Source organism: Pongo pygmaeus, chromosome 16, assembly GCF_028885625.2.
Source record: "Pongo pygmaeus isolate AG05252 chromosome 16, NHGRI_mPonPyg2-v2.0_pri, whole genome shotgun sequence".
NCBI classification, from domain to species: Eukaryota; Metazoa; Chordata; class Mammalia; order Primates; family Hominidae; genus Pongo; species Pongo pygmaeus.
In genome coordinates, this window is record NC_072389.2 from 106680764 (window position 1) to 106696426 (window position 15663).

The 15663-nt window shown below is 47.7% G+C and overlaps 2 protein-coding genes across 6 annotated transcripts in view; both read left to right on the plus strand.

The window, feature by feature from the left end:
* Positions 1–7120, plus strand: part of ALDH1A3 (aldehyde dehydrogenase 1 family member A3) — a 37514-nt gene extending 30394 nt beyond the window's left edge. Inside the window, exon 13 of the mRNA XM_054449974.2 lies at positions 5225–7120. Coding sequence (XP_054305949.1) covers positions 5225–5297 — 73 coding nt within the window. The 3' untranslated portion in view covers positions 5298–7120. The remainder of the gene's footprint in view (positions 1–5224) is intronic.
* A 1632-nt stretch (positions 7121–8752) lies between these two features.
* LRRK1 (leucine rich repeat kinase 1) overlaps positions 8753–15663 on the plus strand; it is a 155363-nt gene continuing 148452 nt past the window's right edge. Inside the window, exons 1-3 of one of the 5 annotated variants that reach the window (XM_054449969.2) lie at positions 9019–9906; positions 12229–12367; positions 14998–15222. In XM_054449969.2, the coding sequence (XP_054305944.1) occupies positions 15126–15222 (97 nt within the window). In that variant the 5' untranslated portion in view covers positions 9019–9906; positions 12229–12367; positions 14998–15125. Of the gene's footprint in view, positions 9907–10354; positions 10705–12228; positions 12368–13259; positions 13440–14997; positions 15223–15663 lie in introns of those variants that run through there. The other 4 variants (XM_054449967.2, XM_054449968.2, XM_054449970.2 and 1 more) reach the window with 4 other exon arrangements.

Genomic DNA, 15663 nt, shown 5'->3' on the forward strand with positions numbered 1-15663 from the left:
CGTGTGTGTGCAAACCCACTGCAAACCCCTCCACATGTGTGTGCAAACCCCTCCGTGTGTGTGTAAACCCACTGCAGACCCCTCGTGTGTGTGCAGACCCCTCCACTGTGTGTGCAAACCCGCTGCAAACCCCTCCGTGTGTGTGCAAACCTCTCCGTGTGTGTGTAAACCCACTGTAAGCCCTTCCATGTGTGTGCAAACCCACTGCTAACCCCTCCACATGTGTGTGCAAACCCCTCCATGTGTGTGCAAACCCACTGCAAACCCCTCCACGTGTGTGTGTAAACCCACTGTAAGCCCCTCCGTGTGTGTGCAAACCCACTGCAAACCCCTCCACATGTGTGTGCAAACCCCTCCGTGTGTGTGTAAACCCACTGCAAACCCCTCAGTGTGTGCACAAACCCACTGTAAACCCCTCCACTGTGTGTGCAAACCCGCTGCAAACCCCTCCACTGTGTGTGCAAACCCCCACACACTTCCTTTTTTGTCCTGCCTGCTGGGAAAATGAGTTCCCTAGGTTTAGATTAATGGATGGAACTTCTTGCATCTGGCCCAGGCCCAGAGCTGGCTAGAGCATCCCGGGAGTGGAGATGTGTGGTTTCCAGCCGGACACTGTCTTCTCTCCCCAGCTCAGGATTTTATTAGCCTGTGTGGACAAACATTTTGTAGGATCAGTGTTCCCAAGGAACCATCTGTGACAACACCCCAGGTTCCTGGGACATCTCTAGGGACCCAAACTCTTCCTTTTATTTCACCAGTCTGTCCTATTTATATACAAATGTACTTCCTTGTTTGCACTTCTTCCAGCGGGAACAGACTCAAACGCTTCCCCTCACCTTGGGCCTTGGTTGGGGCCTTTTTGTGGCTTTCTTTTGAGATTCTTAAAGATGCTGTGAAGGGACGGGCCTGGCTTCCATTCCCGAACAGATGTTCTTCACCAGTCTATGTGGAATTGGGGTCCTGTCCCCCTCCCACCTCAGTCCTGCTTTGTAGTCCATCCCTGGCTCTCGGCAAATACCCCAAGGCGTCTGCACATGTGAGTGAAGCCTGCCCATTAGCCTTCCCCTTATCTCTATGGCTGGCTTCGCCTTCAGTGGACATCAGTAATTCTCGGCCATGAAACCCCTTTGCAGAAATTGCATTTCCTCCCTCTAGTGGCCTATTTGCATTTGAGTTCTGTGAGCCCCTGCTTCATCACTTCTTAACACCTGCCCCTCCAGGGACAGGCGGCTGGGGCTGGGGTCACCAGGGTCCCCTCTTGGGCCCTCCAACAGCAACAGTACTGGCAACAGCTGGGATTTGCTGAGCACAGATTCTGCAGCAGGCTCTGTTGAGCTCTGTGCCTGTTCCTTCATACCATCCTCACACCCATCCATGAGATGGGTCCAGCTGTTTTCAGATGAGAAAATGGCGCAGGAAGCTGGTAAGTGACAGTCAGAAATGAATGCTGGCAGCTTAGTCCTTGGACCCACCGCAGTGCAGGACCTTGCTCAACAGGGATCACCCTTGTCCGCCACCTGTTCGTGAGGCCACCCAGGGTTTACGTGGTCATTTGTCTCCTTTCATCTCCTGCCTTCAACCAGCTGGGTCATTAGGGCTGGGGAACCCAGACCCCACACAGTCCTCCTCCCAGAGGCCAGACACAGCCTCACCCCACAGCAAGAACTCCAGTCCCCAAAGCAAATGTCCCTGGGCATAGAAGCTGCAGGGCCCCCAATCCGTGGTGTGTACTGCTTTGCACTGGTGATTTGTCCTCATTGCAACCTTCCCTCTTGCCACCCTAACAGTGCTTTCAGCTCCTTAACACCCCATCGCCTGGCACAGAGCAGGGCTTGGTGAGGACTCACTGAACACAGCCCATGTGTCCTCCTGCCAGTTAGCCTCCATCGGGACTTTTTTGGTTGTCTGTTTTTTAGACCCTTGGCCTATATTTTCTCAAGGCTTTTGATAAAATATTTAAAAATAATTCACAAGGAGCCTAGAAACTGCCTGGAAAACCAATTTCTGTCTTCAGTTGTCTCTAATTAATGTCTTCATGTTGCAAGAAGTTCCCCTTTTTTAATGCTGGAGCATCGTGCGGGGAATTCCATGGTTTTCCCCGTCCCCGGCCACCTGGACTGGGCTGGCTTCTGGCCGCCCACCCACGGGCCCCTCTGGGAGCTGTTTCTGTGCGGGTCTCAGGATGGAGCCTGAAATTCCTCTTCCTCCTGGGTGCCTTTCTTCTTAATAAAAATGATACAGTAACCAAAAAATCTATGCAATAGAGATATGGAAAGTCAAGGCTTCCCTCCCTGACCTTCAGTCCCATTTGTTAGAGGTAAACATTTTTCTGTCATTCATTTGCTCATCCATTCATTTGTTCACTTGGCAAATATTTCTTGAGCATCTTTGATTCACCAGGCATGATGCTAGGCTCTGAGCATACTGCAGTGAACAACACAGCCACCAGTCCCTGACATTCTGGTGAGGTTTAATAGGAGGAAGGCTGGGCTCATGGATAGCTTTGAACTCCAAAGTGGATGAGACTGGCTGAGAATCCATTTAGGAGATGTCCCACTGGGTTGAATAAGAGCAGCAAGAATTTGAACCGGGACAGCAACTTCAGAAATGAAAGAATGAGAGGAGCTATTTATTGATTCTTAAAGGAATGCTTTAATCCTACTGCTTGTGTTAGTTATGTGTTAATTCAATCTAATTTCATCACTTTGTTTGCTTTTCTTTTCTTTACTAACTTGAGAAATAATTATTGGCTTTGAATTTTTACAATGCAACATTATATTCTCACTTTTTAAAGTGTATTGTGCATTTTGTTTGCATACAATGGATTTATATGTGTGTGTTCTTTTCTGTTTTCAAATGAAATGGGAGCAAGCTACATTTCGTTATTGAGATTGGGTTTTGGATATCCTTCCATTCTTTTTATTGATGATCTCCTATGAGGAACTTTTGTGTATTTCCAAGGGGTTTTGCTATTACAAACCATGCTGACATACTTCCTTGTGTATACAAGTGGAAGTATACACTTGTGGGAGATTGTTTTCAGAATAAATTACTAAAATTGAGTAATCTGCCACATGAAAAATGGGCTCACCACTGTTTTGGTTACATTTCTTTAATCATGATGGCATTGAGCACCATTTTCACACTTATTGGTAATTCATATTTCTTTTTCTGCAAACTAACTATTCCTGTCCTTTGTTGATTTTTCCATTTGGGTATTTGTGTTTTTCTTGTTGGTTTGCAAGAGCTCTTTGTATATTAAGGAAAATCACACTCTGATTTTCACACAGTGTTGTAAATTTTTTTTTCTAGTTTGTCATTTGAGAGTTTTTGATGGAGTCTCTGCTCTACAAAAATAGAATTTAGCATTCTGTTTATGGCTTTTATATTTTGTGTTTTATTTAGGAAAGATTATAAAATAATTCACTTATTTTCATGGGTTCTGGAACTATTTGTTTTAGGAAATGACCTAAAAATCTCAATGGCACCTACCATTCATTTTTTGCCTAACGCATAGTAGGGGCTCTATATGATTATCTGTAATTGTTATAATTACAAGGAGGTGATGGTATTCCCATTTGATAGTTGATGAAGTTGAAGCTCAGGGAAGACAAAGAACTTACCTAAGCAACATAGTTCTAAGCCAGTGGTTCTCCAACTTGAGTATGCATCAGAATCACCTGGAGGACTTGTTAAAATATAGATGTCTGGGCCCTACCATAGAGTTTCTGATTCAGTAAGTTTATTAGTTTTTTATTGCTCCTATAAGAAGTTACCATAACATCAGTGGCTTAAATAACATAAATCTATTATCTTATAGTTCTGTAGGATAAAAATCTGACACAGGTCTCCCTGAGCTAAAATCAAGGGTTGCATTCCTTTTTGGAGGTTCTCAGGAGAGAATCTGCTTCCTTGCCTTTTCCATCCTCTAGAGGCTGCTCGCATTCCTAGGCTGGTGGCCCCATCCTCCGTCTTCAAAGCCAGCACTGCTGCTCTCTGAACCTGTTTCTATAATCTCATTTTGCTCTGCCTCTCTTCTTCTGCCAGTTTTAGGGACCCTTGTGATTACATTGAGTCTGCCTGGATGATCCAGGATAGTCTCCCTCTTTTAAAGTCAATTGATTAGTAACTTGAATTCCATCTGCAACATTAATTCTTCACTATGTAGCCCAATGTATTCACAGGTTTGGGGGATCCGATTTTGGATACCTTTGGGGAGATCCTTATTCTGCCTATGATAGTAGGGCTGGGGGAGGTCTGAGAATCTATGTTTCTAGCAAGTTCAGAGGTGAGGCTGATGCTGCTGGTCTGGGGACCACACTTTGAGAACCATTGATCTAAGGGAGGAGATGGGATTCTGTCACAGGTCTTTTTAACTACAGAGACTCCAGTGGCCACCTCTCCCTTCATCTCTTCCTAAACAAGCACACATTTTTCTTCACCTGACAGCAGATCAAGCGCTGAGAGGGATTTAAATCTCCCCAAAGCTGCCTCTTGGGTCTTGGAAGGGAAGCTACCCTGAAGACAGCCCATGGTGCCAGGGAAGGATCACCTGAGCCCTGCAAGATTTAAAGAAAGGAACTATACCAAGGATGTGAACCCAAAGGCTGTGGCCTCCCCGTGTCCAGTCTGTGCTAACGTCTGCTTCCCACACGCCCCCTAGGCTGGCCTCGCTGTCTGACAGCTGGTCCCCAGCTGTGCACTCTGAGGCCAACTTCAGGCCCTTGGTGTTCTTCCCTCTGGTCCTCTGGCCACATCCCCAGCCAATAGCTTTGGGCCTCTGCCTCTTCTGTCTCCTCTTCAAGCAGCTCCCAATTGCTATCTAAAAGTTATAAACCCAGTGTAATTTCTGCTCCTCCCTTGTTCACACACACCCCACCATCCACCAGGCCCTCTCTTTTTGCTCTCTATTGCCACCCCAGGGAATTCACCTCTTTACTTTTTTGAAATCCCCTTCATTCTCTAAAGGTAAACCCTTAGTCCTGGCCATTTCAAAAGCATCACACACAAGAAGACCTCGATATTTACATTTAAGTCACATATGCAGCTACTGACACTTACTAGTGGTGTTATAGTCCTGGCTATTATTCCATGAAGTTGTCACATTTTGACCTTTTGCATAAGCCTCCAATGGCCTGATGGAATGATGAAGCATCAGAACAGTTTCTACACAATGGCTAAGGGACGTACCCATTTTGAATTTTCCTCTTTTCTGTGATCACAGAGGTGAATACGCTTTGGCCGAATACACAGAAGTGAAAACTGTCACCATCAAACTTGGCGACAAGAGCCCCTGAAGGAAAGGCAGGGCTCCTTCCTCAAACATCGGACGGTGGAATGTGGCAGATGAAATGTGCTGGAGAAAAAAATGACATTTCTGACCTCCCCAGGACACATTCTTCTGGAGGATTTACATCTACTGGAGTTGAATGATTGCTGTTTTCCTCTCACTCTCCTGTTTATTCACCAAACTGGGGATGCCTATATGTTGTCTGTGAAATCGCAGTCCTGCCTGGGGAGGGAGCTGTTGGCCATTTCTGTTTTTCCCTTTAGACCACATCCTGGAGACAGTGAGATACTCAGGGCGTTGTTAACAGGGAGTGGTATTTGAAGTGTCCAGCAGTTGCTTGAAATGCTTTGCCGAATCTGACTCCAGTAAGAATGTGGGAAAATCCCCCTGTGTGTTCTGCAAGCAGAGCTCTTGCGCCTGTGGTCTCCTCAGGGTGGACCTGCTCGCAGAGCAAGCCACGCCTCTTTCCGAGGTAAAGGTGGGACCATTCCATGGGAAAGGATTCACAGTAAGATTTTTTCTTTTTTTTTTTTTTTTAAAAAAAAGGATTTCACAGTGAGAAACTTTTGGGAAGTGCATACCGTGGAGGGGCGTCAGGGTCTTTGTGGGTTTTGCATATTGACATTGACCGTGAGATTCAGCCTCAAACCAATACTGCCTTTGGAATATGACAGAATCAATAGCCCAGAGAGCTTAGTCAAAAACGATATCATGGTCTACCTTAACCAAGGCACTTTCTTAAGCAGAAAATATTGTTGATATTACCTTTGCTGCTAAAGATCCAATCTTCTAACACCACAACAGCATAGCAAATCCTAGGATAATTAACCTCCTCATTTGACAAATCAGAGCCATAATTCACTTTAACAAATTATGCATTTCTATCATGTTCACTAATGGCTTATGATAAATCTGTGTAGTCTTCCTTTTCTCCGGTTCTGTTACCCAATTTAGATTAGTAAAGCATACACAACTGGAAAGACTGCTGTTATAACACAGCCTTGTTATTTTTAAGTCCTATTTTGATATTCATTTGTGATTAGTTAGTAAATAACACCTGGATTCTATGGAAAGGACCTGGGTCTTCATCCAAGTGGCCTGAGTATTTCACTGGCAGGTTGTGAATTTTTCTTTTCCTCTTTAGGGATCCAAATGATGATGTGCAATTTCATGTTTTAACTTGGGGAACTGAAAGTGTTCCCATATAGCTTCAAAAACAAAAACAAATGTGTTATTCAGATACTTTTATGATTACTAACTAGTACTTTCCTAATTGGGAAAGTAGTGCTTAAGTTTGCAAATTAAGTTGGAGAGGGCAAAAATAAAATGAGGCCGCGTATCAGAACCAGGTATAAAATGGGCCTGTCACCCTTGTCAGAGATAAAAATTACCACGTCTACCTTCCCTTCATCAGCTAACACTTATCACTTATACAACCAATAACTTGTTAAATCAGGATTTGGCTTCATACACTGAATTTTCAGTATTTTATCTCAAGTAGCTATAGACACTAACCTTGATAGTGATACATTAGAGGGTTCCTATTCTTTCACTGTACAATAATGTCTTTAATATGAAATGCTACATTATTTATAATTGGTATAGTTAATGTATCTTTTTATAGTTGTAAGTACACAGAGGTGGTATATTTAACCTTCTGTAATATACTGTATTTAGAAATGGAAATATATATAGTGTTAGGTTTCACTTCTTTTAAGGTTTACCCCTGTGGTGTGGTTTAAAAATCTATAGGCCTGGGAATTCTGATCCTAGCTGCAGATTGTATTCCACAATGCGAGAATGATAAAATAAAATTGGATATTTGAGAAACTTTATGCTTTTTCATTTAAAGACCAAAGTCATTTGAATTCGATGGCAGGCCTTTCTCTTTCTGAGACCTGTACAAAATGGCTGATAATAAAGCAAGATCAATAATGTAAGCATAAAATTACATTTGCTCAGTAAGTCAGGCCCAGTGCTTTGCCTGAGTGTGAAACCCATTTCTGTGGGCTTGGGGGTTGACCAGGCAAGGAGCTGGACCTCAGAGGTTCCATGTCATAGCTGGCTGAGTTTCAGCTGTTATCTAAGCTGCCTGAGTCTCCTTTTATCATAAAGTAGTGATGATGGTCAGTGTGGGAAATGGTGGGGAGGACTGCGTGAGGATTGACGGACAGCATTGTGCCCCTGACAGTGAGCACAAGTGTCTGTTTTTGTCACCTTTTCCTCTAGAGAAATCTAGAGGATCTAGAGAAAGGATCAATTTGGGTTTTACTGACCTCAAATTTCTAAAGCTTCTAACCAAGAAGCCTCAATCACCACGTTGTGAGCTGACGCTGCCATTGGTTCAAGATCATTGCTGATACTGGGGTATGTCCTCCAAGCTCATCCTTCGCATTTGATGTGGAAAGTCCAGATCATTTTGACATGGGTGGCCAAGCACCACCACTTTAACAAAAAACTTAAGGGAGGCTGGGATCAGATCTCTCGTAACATATGCACTTACGTTAAGAGAATTTAGACACGTTATTTAGAGACATCCCATTTCTCAATCCAAATGTGAGCAGAAAACTATAGGAGAAGGATATTTTCCCTCATTTGGTGTCCCGGAACGTGACTCCCTGAAGGGAGCCATTCTGGAGACAATTGGAGGGTGCGGTATGCGTGTGCACACATGCATTTGTGTGCCTGGTGTGCGTGTGGGGGTTGGCACACTCTCTAGAAGTGGACCCTTTGGGATGTCCCAGCTTCTCCTGCTGGTGGAAGAAGCCTTTCTAATGGCTTTGCTCCTTGCTCCTAGGCATGAGCTTGAAGGGGGATAATGAAGGGCATTTAGGAAGTTGCTCAAGGAAGACTGTCCGAGGAAACCGCGTACTGGGCTGAAGGAAGACAACCGGAAAACACTGAAGGAGCTCTCAGCCACTGCGCCTTCAAAAAGGCAGAAAAGTCAGTTCAGGGAGGTGCCTTCCAGCTACCCCACCCGCTTCAGGAGGGGTCATTCCAACCTAGGGTGCTGAGAATCCGGGTGGGATTACCAGCAAAAGCTAGAGAACCGTGGGTCAGCGACCCTTAGGAAGAAGTGGAAAGGAATCTTAACTTACCTGCAATAACCTTCCTATGCGAAGCTGTGGCTAACGCTTGCCTAATGGCTAGAATTAAATGCTGGGAATATAACGAGCTCAACACAGGTTATCCGCGTGTCAGATGTGCCTGCTGTTTTCTACAATGGGGACATTTCCTGGCCTATTCCCAAGCTCATTTAGAAGGGAAGTGGAGGTGCCCCATCTTCATCTGCCGCGTCCCTTCCAGCGTCTGCCCGGGCCCTGGGCCTGCGCTCCCTCGCGGTGGCACCAGGCGGCGGGGCTGCGCGCCCTGGAGGAGCTGCACCGGCGCCGCGGGGCTCTCAGCACTGAGGACACCACGCCCTGCAAATTGTTGGGAACTTGTCGGTGGCAATCACACTGCAGGCTCCTGCAAACTGGTGTGAGGCCCTCAGGGGTGAGAGCAGGATTGCGGAACTGCGCTCACCCTTTTGGAAAGTCGTCCAGTGGCAGAAGTAGCCTCCCAGGAGCAGAGCAAAGCTGCTCGGTGGTCCCCTCGCCAACCAGGGACCCAAGAAGCCGCTCAAGGGAACAAGGCCCCGCGGTGTCCGGGAGGTCCTGTAGGAGCCCTGCAGCTGCCCGGGCTCTGTGAAATGGCAGGGAGGGTGGGGGAGATTTGCGCTAAATCCTGGGAATATGCGAGTCATAACATTCCAGGAGAGGAGCCTAGGGCGCTGGTCCTGCAGGGCGTGGAACCCTCTGCTTTTCCTGAGCAGGCCTTTTCCCTGGGTCGACACGTGGAGCTCAGTGTGAGGCCCGCCTGCAGCGTGGACGCAGATCTTTATGGTCTGCGTTTCTGTATTAGCCTCAGCAGCCTGACGACACCTTTATAAAAGGTTGAAACACGATACATTTTGCCAATATTCCACGTTTTATGTATTCCCCCCAAAGCCGACAGTTAACAAGGATTCCCCGAACAGCAAATTCTTTGCATACATCCATCATGGAATTAGTACAATCCATGTGACGGAGGATATGCAAATTGCACATCGTTAACGCTTTGGAACTACGTATTTCTGCACTGCCCTGGAAAGGCTGTACACAAGCGAATATTCCCCGTCTTTTTCATTTTTACGGCCGGAGTGTACGGGCCACATGCAAGTTCGGGGCTCGTCTGCTGATTTTGCTGCCGTTAGGGCAGAGGGATAGTGAAAGCGGGGCCGAGCGCAGCACGGACCAATCTCATCGCCGCGCTTGCCCCGCGCGGAGGGAGCCGGGCGCCCGAACCCGAAGGAGAGACCTGGTGCTGGAAGGGCCCGCGGACCCGGCGTCTCCCGGGGCACGGAGCGCGATCGCCTGCGGTTTACGGCCGGGGAAACTGAGGCGGCCGCCGAGGGGACGCCCCGCGACCGTTCCTGGGAGAGCTGGCGGCGGCCTTGCTCTGCGAGCTCTTCGCGCCGCCCGCCCGCGCGCCGGCCTCAGGATTGAGGAAGTGAGTCTGGGCCCGGCCCCGGCGCGCCAGTGTCCGCCCGGCCCCGCGCCCCGCAGCGCCCGCACCCGGCCCCGCCGCCGCCTCAGGTAAGTGCTGCGCCCGCCCGCGCGCCCCCCGGGGACCCAGAGCCCGCGCCCGGCGTCCGTGGGGAGCCCCGGCCTCTGCCTGCCCGGGGGCCTCCGCCTGCCCGGGGGCCTCTGCCTGCCCGGGGGCCTGCGCTCCAGGCGGCCGCGTGGTCGCGCGTGGGTGGCCGTTGCGCAGGGGCCGCAGCCCGAGGGGCGCGGAGGGCGTGTGGGGCGACCCCGGTCTCACGTCCCCGCTGCTCCCGCCGCGCCCGGAGCCCAGCCGGCTTGTGGGAGGGGAGCGCGTGGGGCCCGAGCAGGGAACCCCGAAACCCCGTACGCGACAGGGTCGGGAATGCTGGGAGGCAAGAAACACAAGCAGGGAGACACCAGGGAGTCCGTGTGTTTCCTCCGCCTTTGGAGAAAACCCAGCCCTTTAGCGGGGAGCGGGCGGAGTGGGAGCGCGCGGGTGCCCGTGCCGGGGTGTTGGCAAGAGGCCGCCCAGGAGCCTCTCGCTGGTCCGGGGCTTCCTGGTGTTGCGGGGCGGCCCAGCGAGGCTTCGCCCTCCTCGGTGTCTGCGTTATGCTTCTTGCCCAGGTAGTCTCTGGCTGGGACAGACGCAACTGCTCTGTCTACCGTGGTCTCTGCAAGCTACAGGGGACCTTCCTGGCAGGCAGGGACGCAGGAAGGAAGCCTAGGAAGGCCGGGGTCAGCGAGGAGACGTTGCTGGAGAATTTGAGGACCCCTATGGCCATCTCAACCTACCCCTTCGCAGTTTGAGGCCACGAAGTTTTTCTCCCACAAACACTTCCCCCGCAACAGGTAGAGAAACAGGGGCATATGGCTTTTAGCAAACCTCTCGCCATGTACACTAATTTTAGAGTTTGCCACTCACTCACAGGGTATCAAAATGCCCAGACATTAAAGGGATAGCTAGAACGTGCACAATTTTGGAAAATGTTAACATTAAATGCCTTTTATGATTTGATTTTCTTCATCTTTGCCTATGTCCTGAAAGAGAAAATAATATAACAAACTAACCTCACACCTAATTTGTTCCTAAAGGAGGTTTTGCCGTCAGCCAAACCTTTCCCTCTCCCAAATGTCAATGTCTCTGGGAGTGGCCTCGCAGTCAGCTCGGATGCTCAGATCAAAAACGTTCAGTCTGTTGAATCGGATGCTCAGATCAAAAACGTTCAGTCTGTTGAATCTACATCTAAAATGTGTCCTGATCTGTCCCCTTTTTCTTATGCCCACCCCCGGCCCCTTGTCCAGAGTACCAGCCTCTCTTTACTGTAGGAATGCAGTTTCCCCTTCCTCCATTCCCTGTATAGCAGCGTGCGTGTGTGTATGTGTGTGTGTGTGTCTGTGTGTTTAAATGGGTAAATCGGACCATATCAGTCCTCTTTATGGAGTCCTTCAGTAGCTTCTCCTTGCAACTGGCATGCAATCCAGGACACCTCCTTCTCCTCACACCCCCAGCTGATCCAGCCTCTGCTGTCTCGTACCACCAGGCCATTGCCCCCAGCCACACTGGCTGAGCTCGCTGTCCAGCACTGGTCCCCTGCACTGCTGCCTCCTGACTCTCTTCACACGGCCTCAGAAAGTCTTCCCAGGTCACCCTCTGAAAACCCATGCTCTTTCTCACATCCCTCACTCTGCAGCCTCGCTGCAGCCCCCACTCTGTATTCCTTCTTTATCTGTTTAATTTCTCCTTAATTACCTTGTGGTCTTCACTGGAGCTCCTGGGGTCAGAGACTGATCTGTCTTGCTTATTGCTGAGCCCTCATTCCCATAACTGTACAGGGAGACACCCCGTGCATGGTGGTAGAGTGACTGGGTGGGGAATGGACAACCTTAACTTACCTGTGGTTTCAGACTCACGGAGCATTTCTCTCCTCCACCCTTTTTGTGCTCATCTGGGATTGAGAACAACATATTTCTCTGGCCTGCAGCTCCAAGATATTTTGATGCCCACAAACCCATTAAACACATTTTGTAGGCAAGCCAGTGTTAGTAAGGGATGCAAATAGCACTCAAGAGATTTCTAGAATCATGGGCTAACCATTTTGACCAGGATTTTGGTTCAAAAAGGACCTGGATGATATGAATGAGTATGTCTAGCATGCTTTGCTTGCAAGGGTCTTCTAACTCTTCAATATCGACAGTCCTTCCCGAGCCTCCTAAATTAGCCGGGCTTCTCTGCTGTCAGAAACTTTATAGCAATTACTTAGCTGTCTGCTCCCCCACCAGCTTCACAAACTCATGAAGTTCCCTCTTCATAGAAAGAACTCAATAAGACATTTGTAGAATGAATGACAGGTTCTTCTCTTTTCTTTTCTCTAGAGTCTTGCTCTGTCGCCCAGGCTGGAGTGCAGCGGCGCAATCTTGGCTCACTGCAACCTCCACCTCCCCCAGTGCAAGTGATTCTCATGCCTCAGCCTCCCAAGTAGCTGGGATTACAGGCGCCCACCATAATGCCCAGGTAATTTTTGTATTTTTAGTGGAGATGGGTTTTCACCATGTTGGCCAGGCTGATCTCGAACTCCTGACCTCAAGTGATCCATCCGCCTCGGCCTCCCAAAGAGTTGGGATTACAAGCGTGAGCCACCGCACCCGTCTATTTTCTTTTCCATTAAATATTTAGGTTTATTCATTAATGTAGGTATAAATAGTTGGCAAAAGGAAATTGATGAGGTTTTGAAAAATCGTTTAAACCATCATTACTGCTGAAAACCTCTTGATGCCCTCTTTAGGGTGTATAATGAAGACATGTAACTTGTAACCATAATTTGTTGGCACCGATCTGAACCCAAAAGAAGCAGGAGAAAGCAAAGATCCGTTTGAGCGCAAAGATTGAGCAAAATTTAAATTACCTCATCTTAAAACTTCTACCCTTAGAATATATAAGCCAAAATAGTAACTAGAATTTTAAAACTGCTCCAGGGGCAGAGTCTTCCACTGGTAAAGTGATTTTCAAAAGGAAACTGAAAATGAAAAGGGGAACAAAATGTGCTGGGTGAGGGTTAGCCTGAAATAATTTTAAGATTTTTTTTTTAAACTTAAAACATTGTATGGTAAGACACTTCTGTTTTCAGGAAGAATGTCTAGTGTTTGGATTTTTGAAATGCTGTTGGTTATGTGCGGTAGCTGTTTTGGAGAGGTGTCTGAAAGCAGATGGCAACTGTGCTTCTCAGTTTCTGGATGTGAATGTGTGATTGGAGCCTTTATTTTAAAACAGGTTCTGTCTTGCTGGCTCTTCCTCTCTCTGTCACAAGTTGATTTTCCAAATCAGGTTTTTCTATTTATAAGGCTTTAATCATCCCCTAAATTTTGCCCAGATTGATCGTTTTTCCTTTCCTCCTTTGACTTTTCAGGCTTCCCAACTTCAGACACGGGTGTTTCCCACACATGGTTTGTCTCAACCATCCCTCTTTGGCTCTGAAACATGTGCAGCTTGCACAAGGCTGCTGGAGCCTGGCTTTTCTAGCTCCACCTTCCCCTGCCTTGACAAGGCCAGTCCACCTGGGCCAGGTGCCTGATTTCTAGGCTTTTAGGTGAGAAATTCCCACAGCCTTGTCCTGTACCTTACTTCGTGCCCCTACTGCTCACAGCACCTTCTAGAACCTACCCACTGGTGAGGCTGGCATCTGCCCTCCAGCATTAATATTCTGATCTTATTAATTAGCGGGGAGGTGGGAGACCCACTGGCCTCCAAGTCTGCACACTGGTACTAAAGGTAATGACCACCCCAGCCCTGTCGTAGAGAGAGGCTGCAGAAACTTCACTTTAGTTGAATTCACACAGTAACCCCATTAGCGGGCCAGGGCATAAGGGTGGATGTCTATTTTTAACAGGTAAAAAACTGAGACACACATACATTTCAGCTGGGAGTCACACTGCTAACATGTGACAGAGGCAGTCCACACCTTTGACATCCACACCGTGCTTTTGCCTTTACAGATTCTCTTAGGCATTATTTTTATATAACCTTGATTTAAAAAATATATTTTTGGCTGCACGATCACTCCCCATTTCAGAGTTGTCTGTCTGAGAGAACATAGACAAGGGGTGCTAATTACCTTGTACTTCATTACATATAGGATATGCTATAAGAACAAGGATAGGCACACGTGCATTTCTTATGGTAGTACCTCATGTCAGGCCTAAGCTGGGTGTGGGTCTTACCCTCCCTCTGGTCCTTCAATCGCCATACCAGGATGGGCACTTATGCCCATGGGGGAGACTCCAAGCTCAGTGGGGGCTCAGCATAGAAGAGCAGCACCTGGTCTCAGTTTATCATAGTTATTAGTTTCAGAGATTAGTCTAACTCCACCTTGGAACTTTTGGGGCCAGATAATTCTTTGTTGCAAATAGCAGTCCTGTACATTGTAGGATGTTTAGCAGCATCATTGACCTCTACCCATTAGATGCCTGTAGCACTCTCCCCCAACCAAGTTGTGGCAATCAAAAATGTCTCCAGATGTTGCCAAATGTTCCCAGGGAAAGGGGCAGAATTTTTGAGGCTCATTTCTGCTATCCTCCGTCATTTAGCTTTCTGCTAAAGCTCATGCTAACTTGACTTCATAACCAGCAATAATTCCGTGTCTTTGGGACTGTTGCCTGACCACCCCTTTGGGATGACATGCTCACCTCTGGCTTCCAGAAGAACTGGCCCTGGGCAAAAGGAGAGCCTTGTATGGTGACTAACCTTAACTATGTCTGCCCTACCCCCATTGGAGTGTGCCCCGAGGGCAAGAGCCTCCTTGAGCCATCTTGGTGCCACTGAGCCTCACACAGAGTCTGGCTGCCTTGCAAGTGACAGTGGGTGTGTGTTGATTGAACAATGGTTGAAGCTGTTACCAGTATGTGTTTTGCAATTGTCTGGGGTTTGTTTGAGACTCTTCTCAGGTAGACAAGACTTGAGCCCAGCATCAAGATGGGATGGGGGGAGCTCTGCCTTCCCACTGACCACACCTGATGGGTTTGGCTGGATAGGTGGACTACAAAAAGGAATGTTGCAGAGGGAAAACTCAATGAACCCATGCAAATATTTGCAGGGCAGGAGGACAGGAATTATAAAGCCTTTCTGATTTGATTGTTTTTCACCACCAGAACAAGAAAGTTTTCTGCTCAGCCATGGCTATGAGTCCATGCCTTAATGCACCCCACAGCCAGCGGCAGTGGCAGTGGCAGTGACAACAGCGGGACCTGCCTTTGAAGACTGGCTGCTGCAAGGGTTGATGGCTGGCATGTCGCAAAGACCACCCAGCATGTACTGGTGTGTGGGGCCGGAGGAGTCAGCTGTGTGTCCAGAACGCGCCATGGAGATGCTTAACGGTAAGGACAGGGTTGTGCTTATGCCTGCCTGGGTGTGACCTGCCGTGCTCATCCTGCAGGGTGTCTAGGCTATATAAGAACAAGGAGTTCTCAACCAATGGAAATCAAATGTCCATCATTTGGTGCTCTTTCATCATAAAATATATCTTGGGACTCCTAAATTCTAAAAATTGAGGAACCGTGTACAAAATTTATTGTGGACTCACAGATCTTAACAAACAGGACATCACTTCATGCTGGGTTAAAGAACTTTTAAGAATAACGATTTAGTTTTGTTTTTTCATTATAAAAACGATACATGTTTATTAAGGAAAAATTGAAAAAAAAGTTTTAAAAAAAGGAAGAAAAGAATCATCCAGAATCCTGCTATCTCAAACACAAGTACGACGAGCATCTTGGCATGTTCTCTTCTGGTCTCTGCTTGTCTGTGTTTAAGGGACT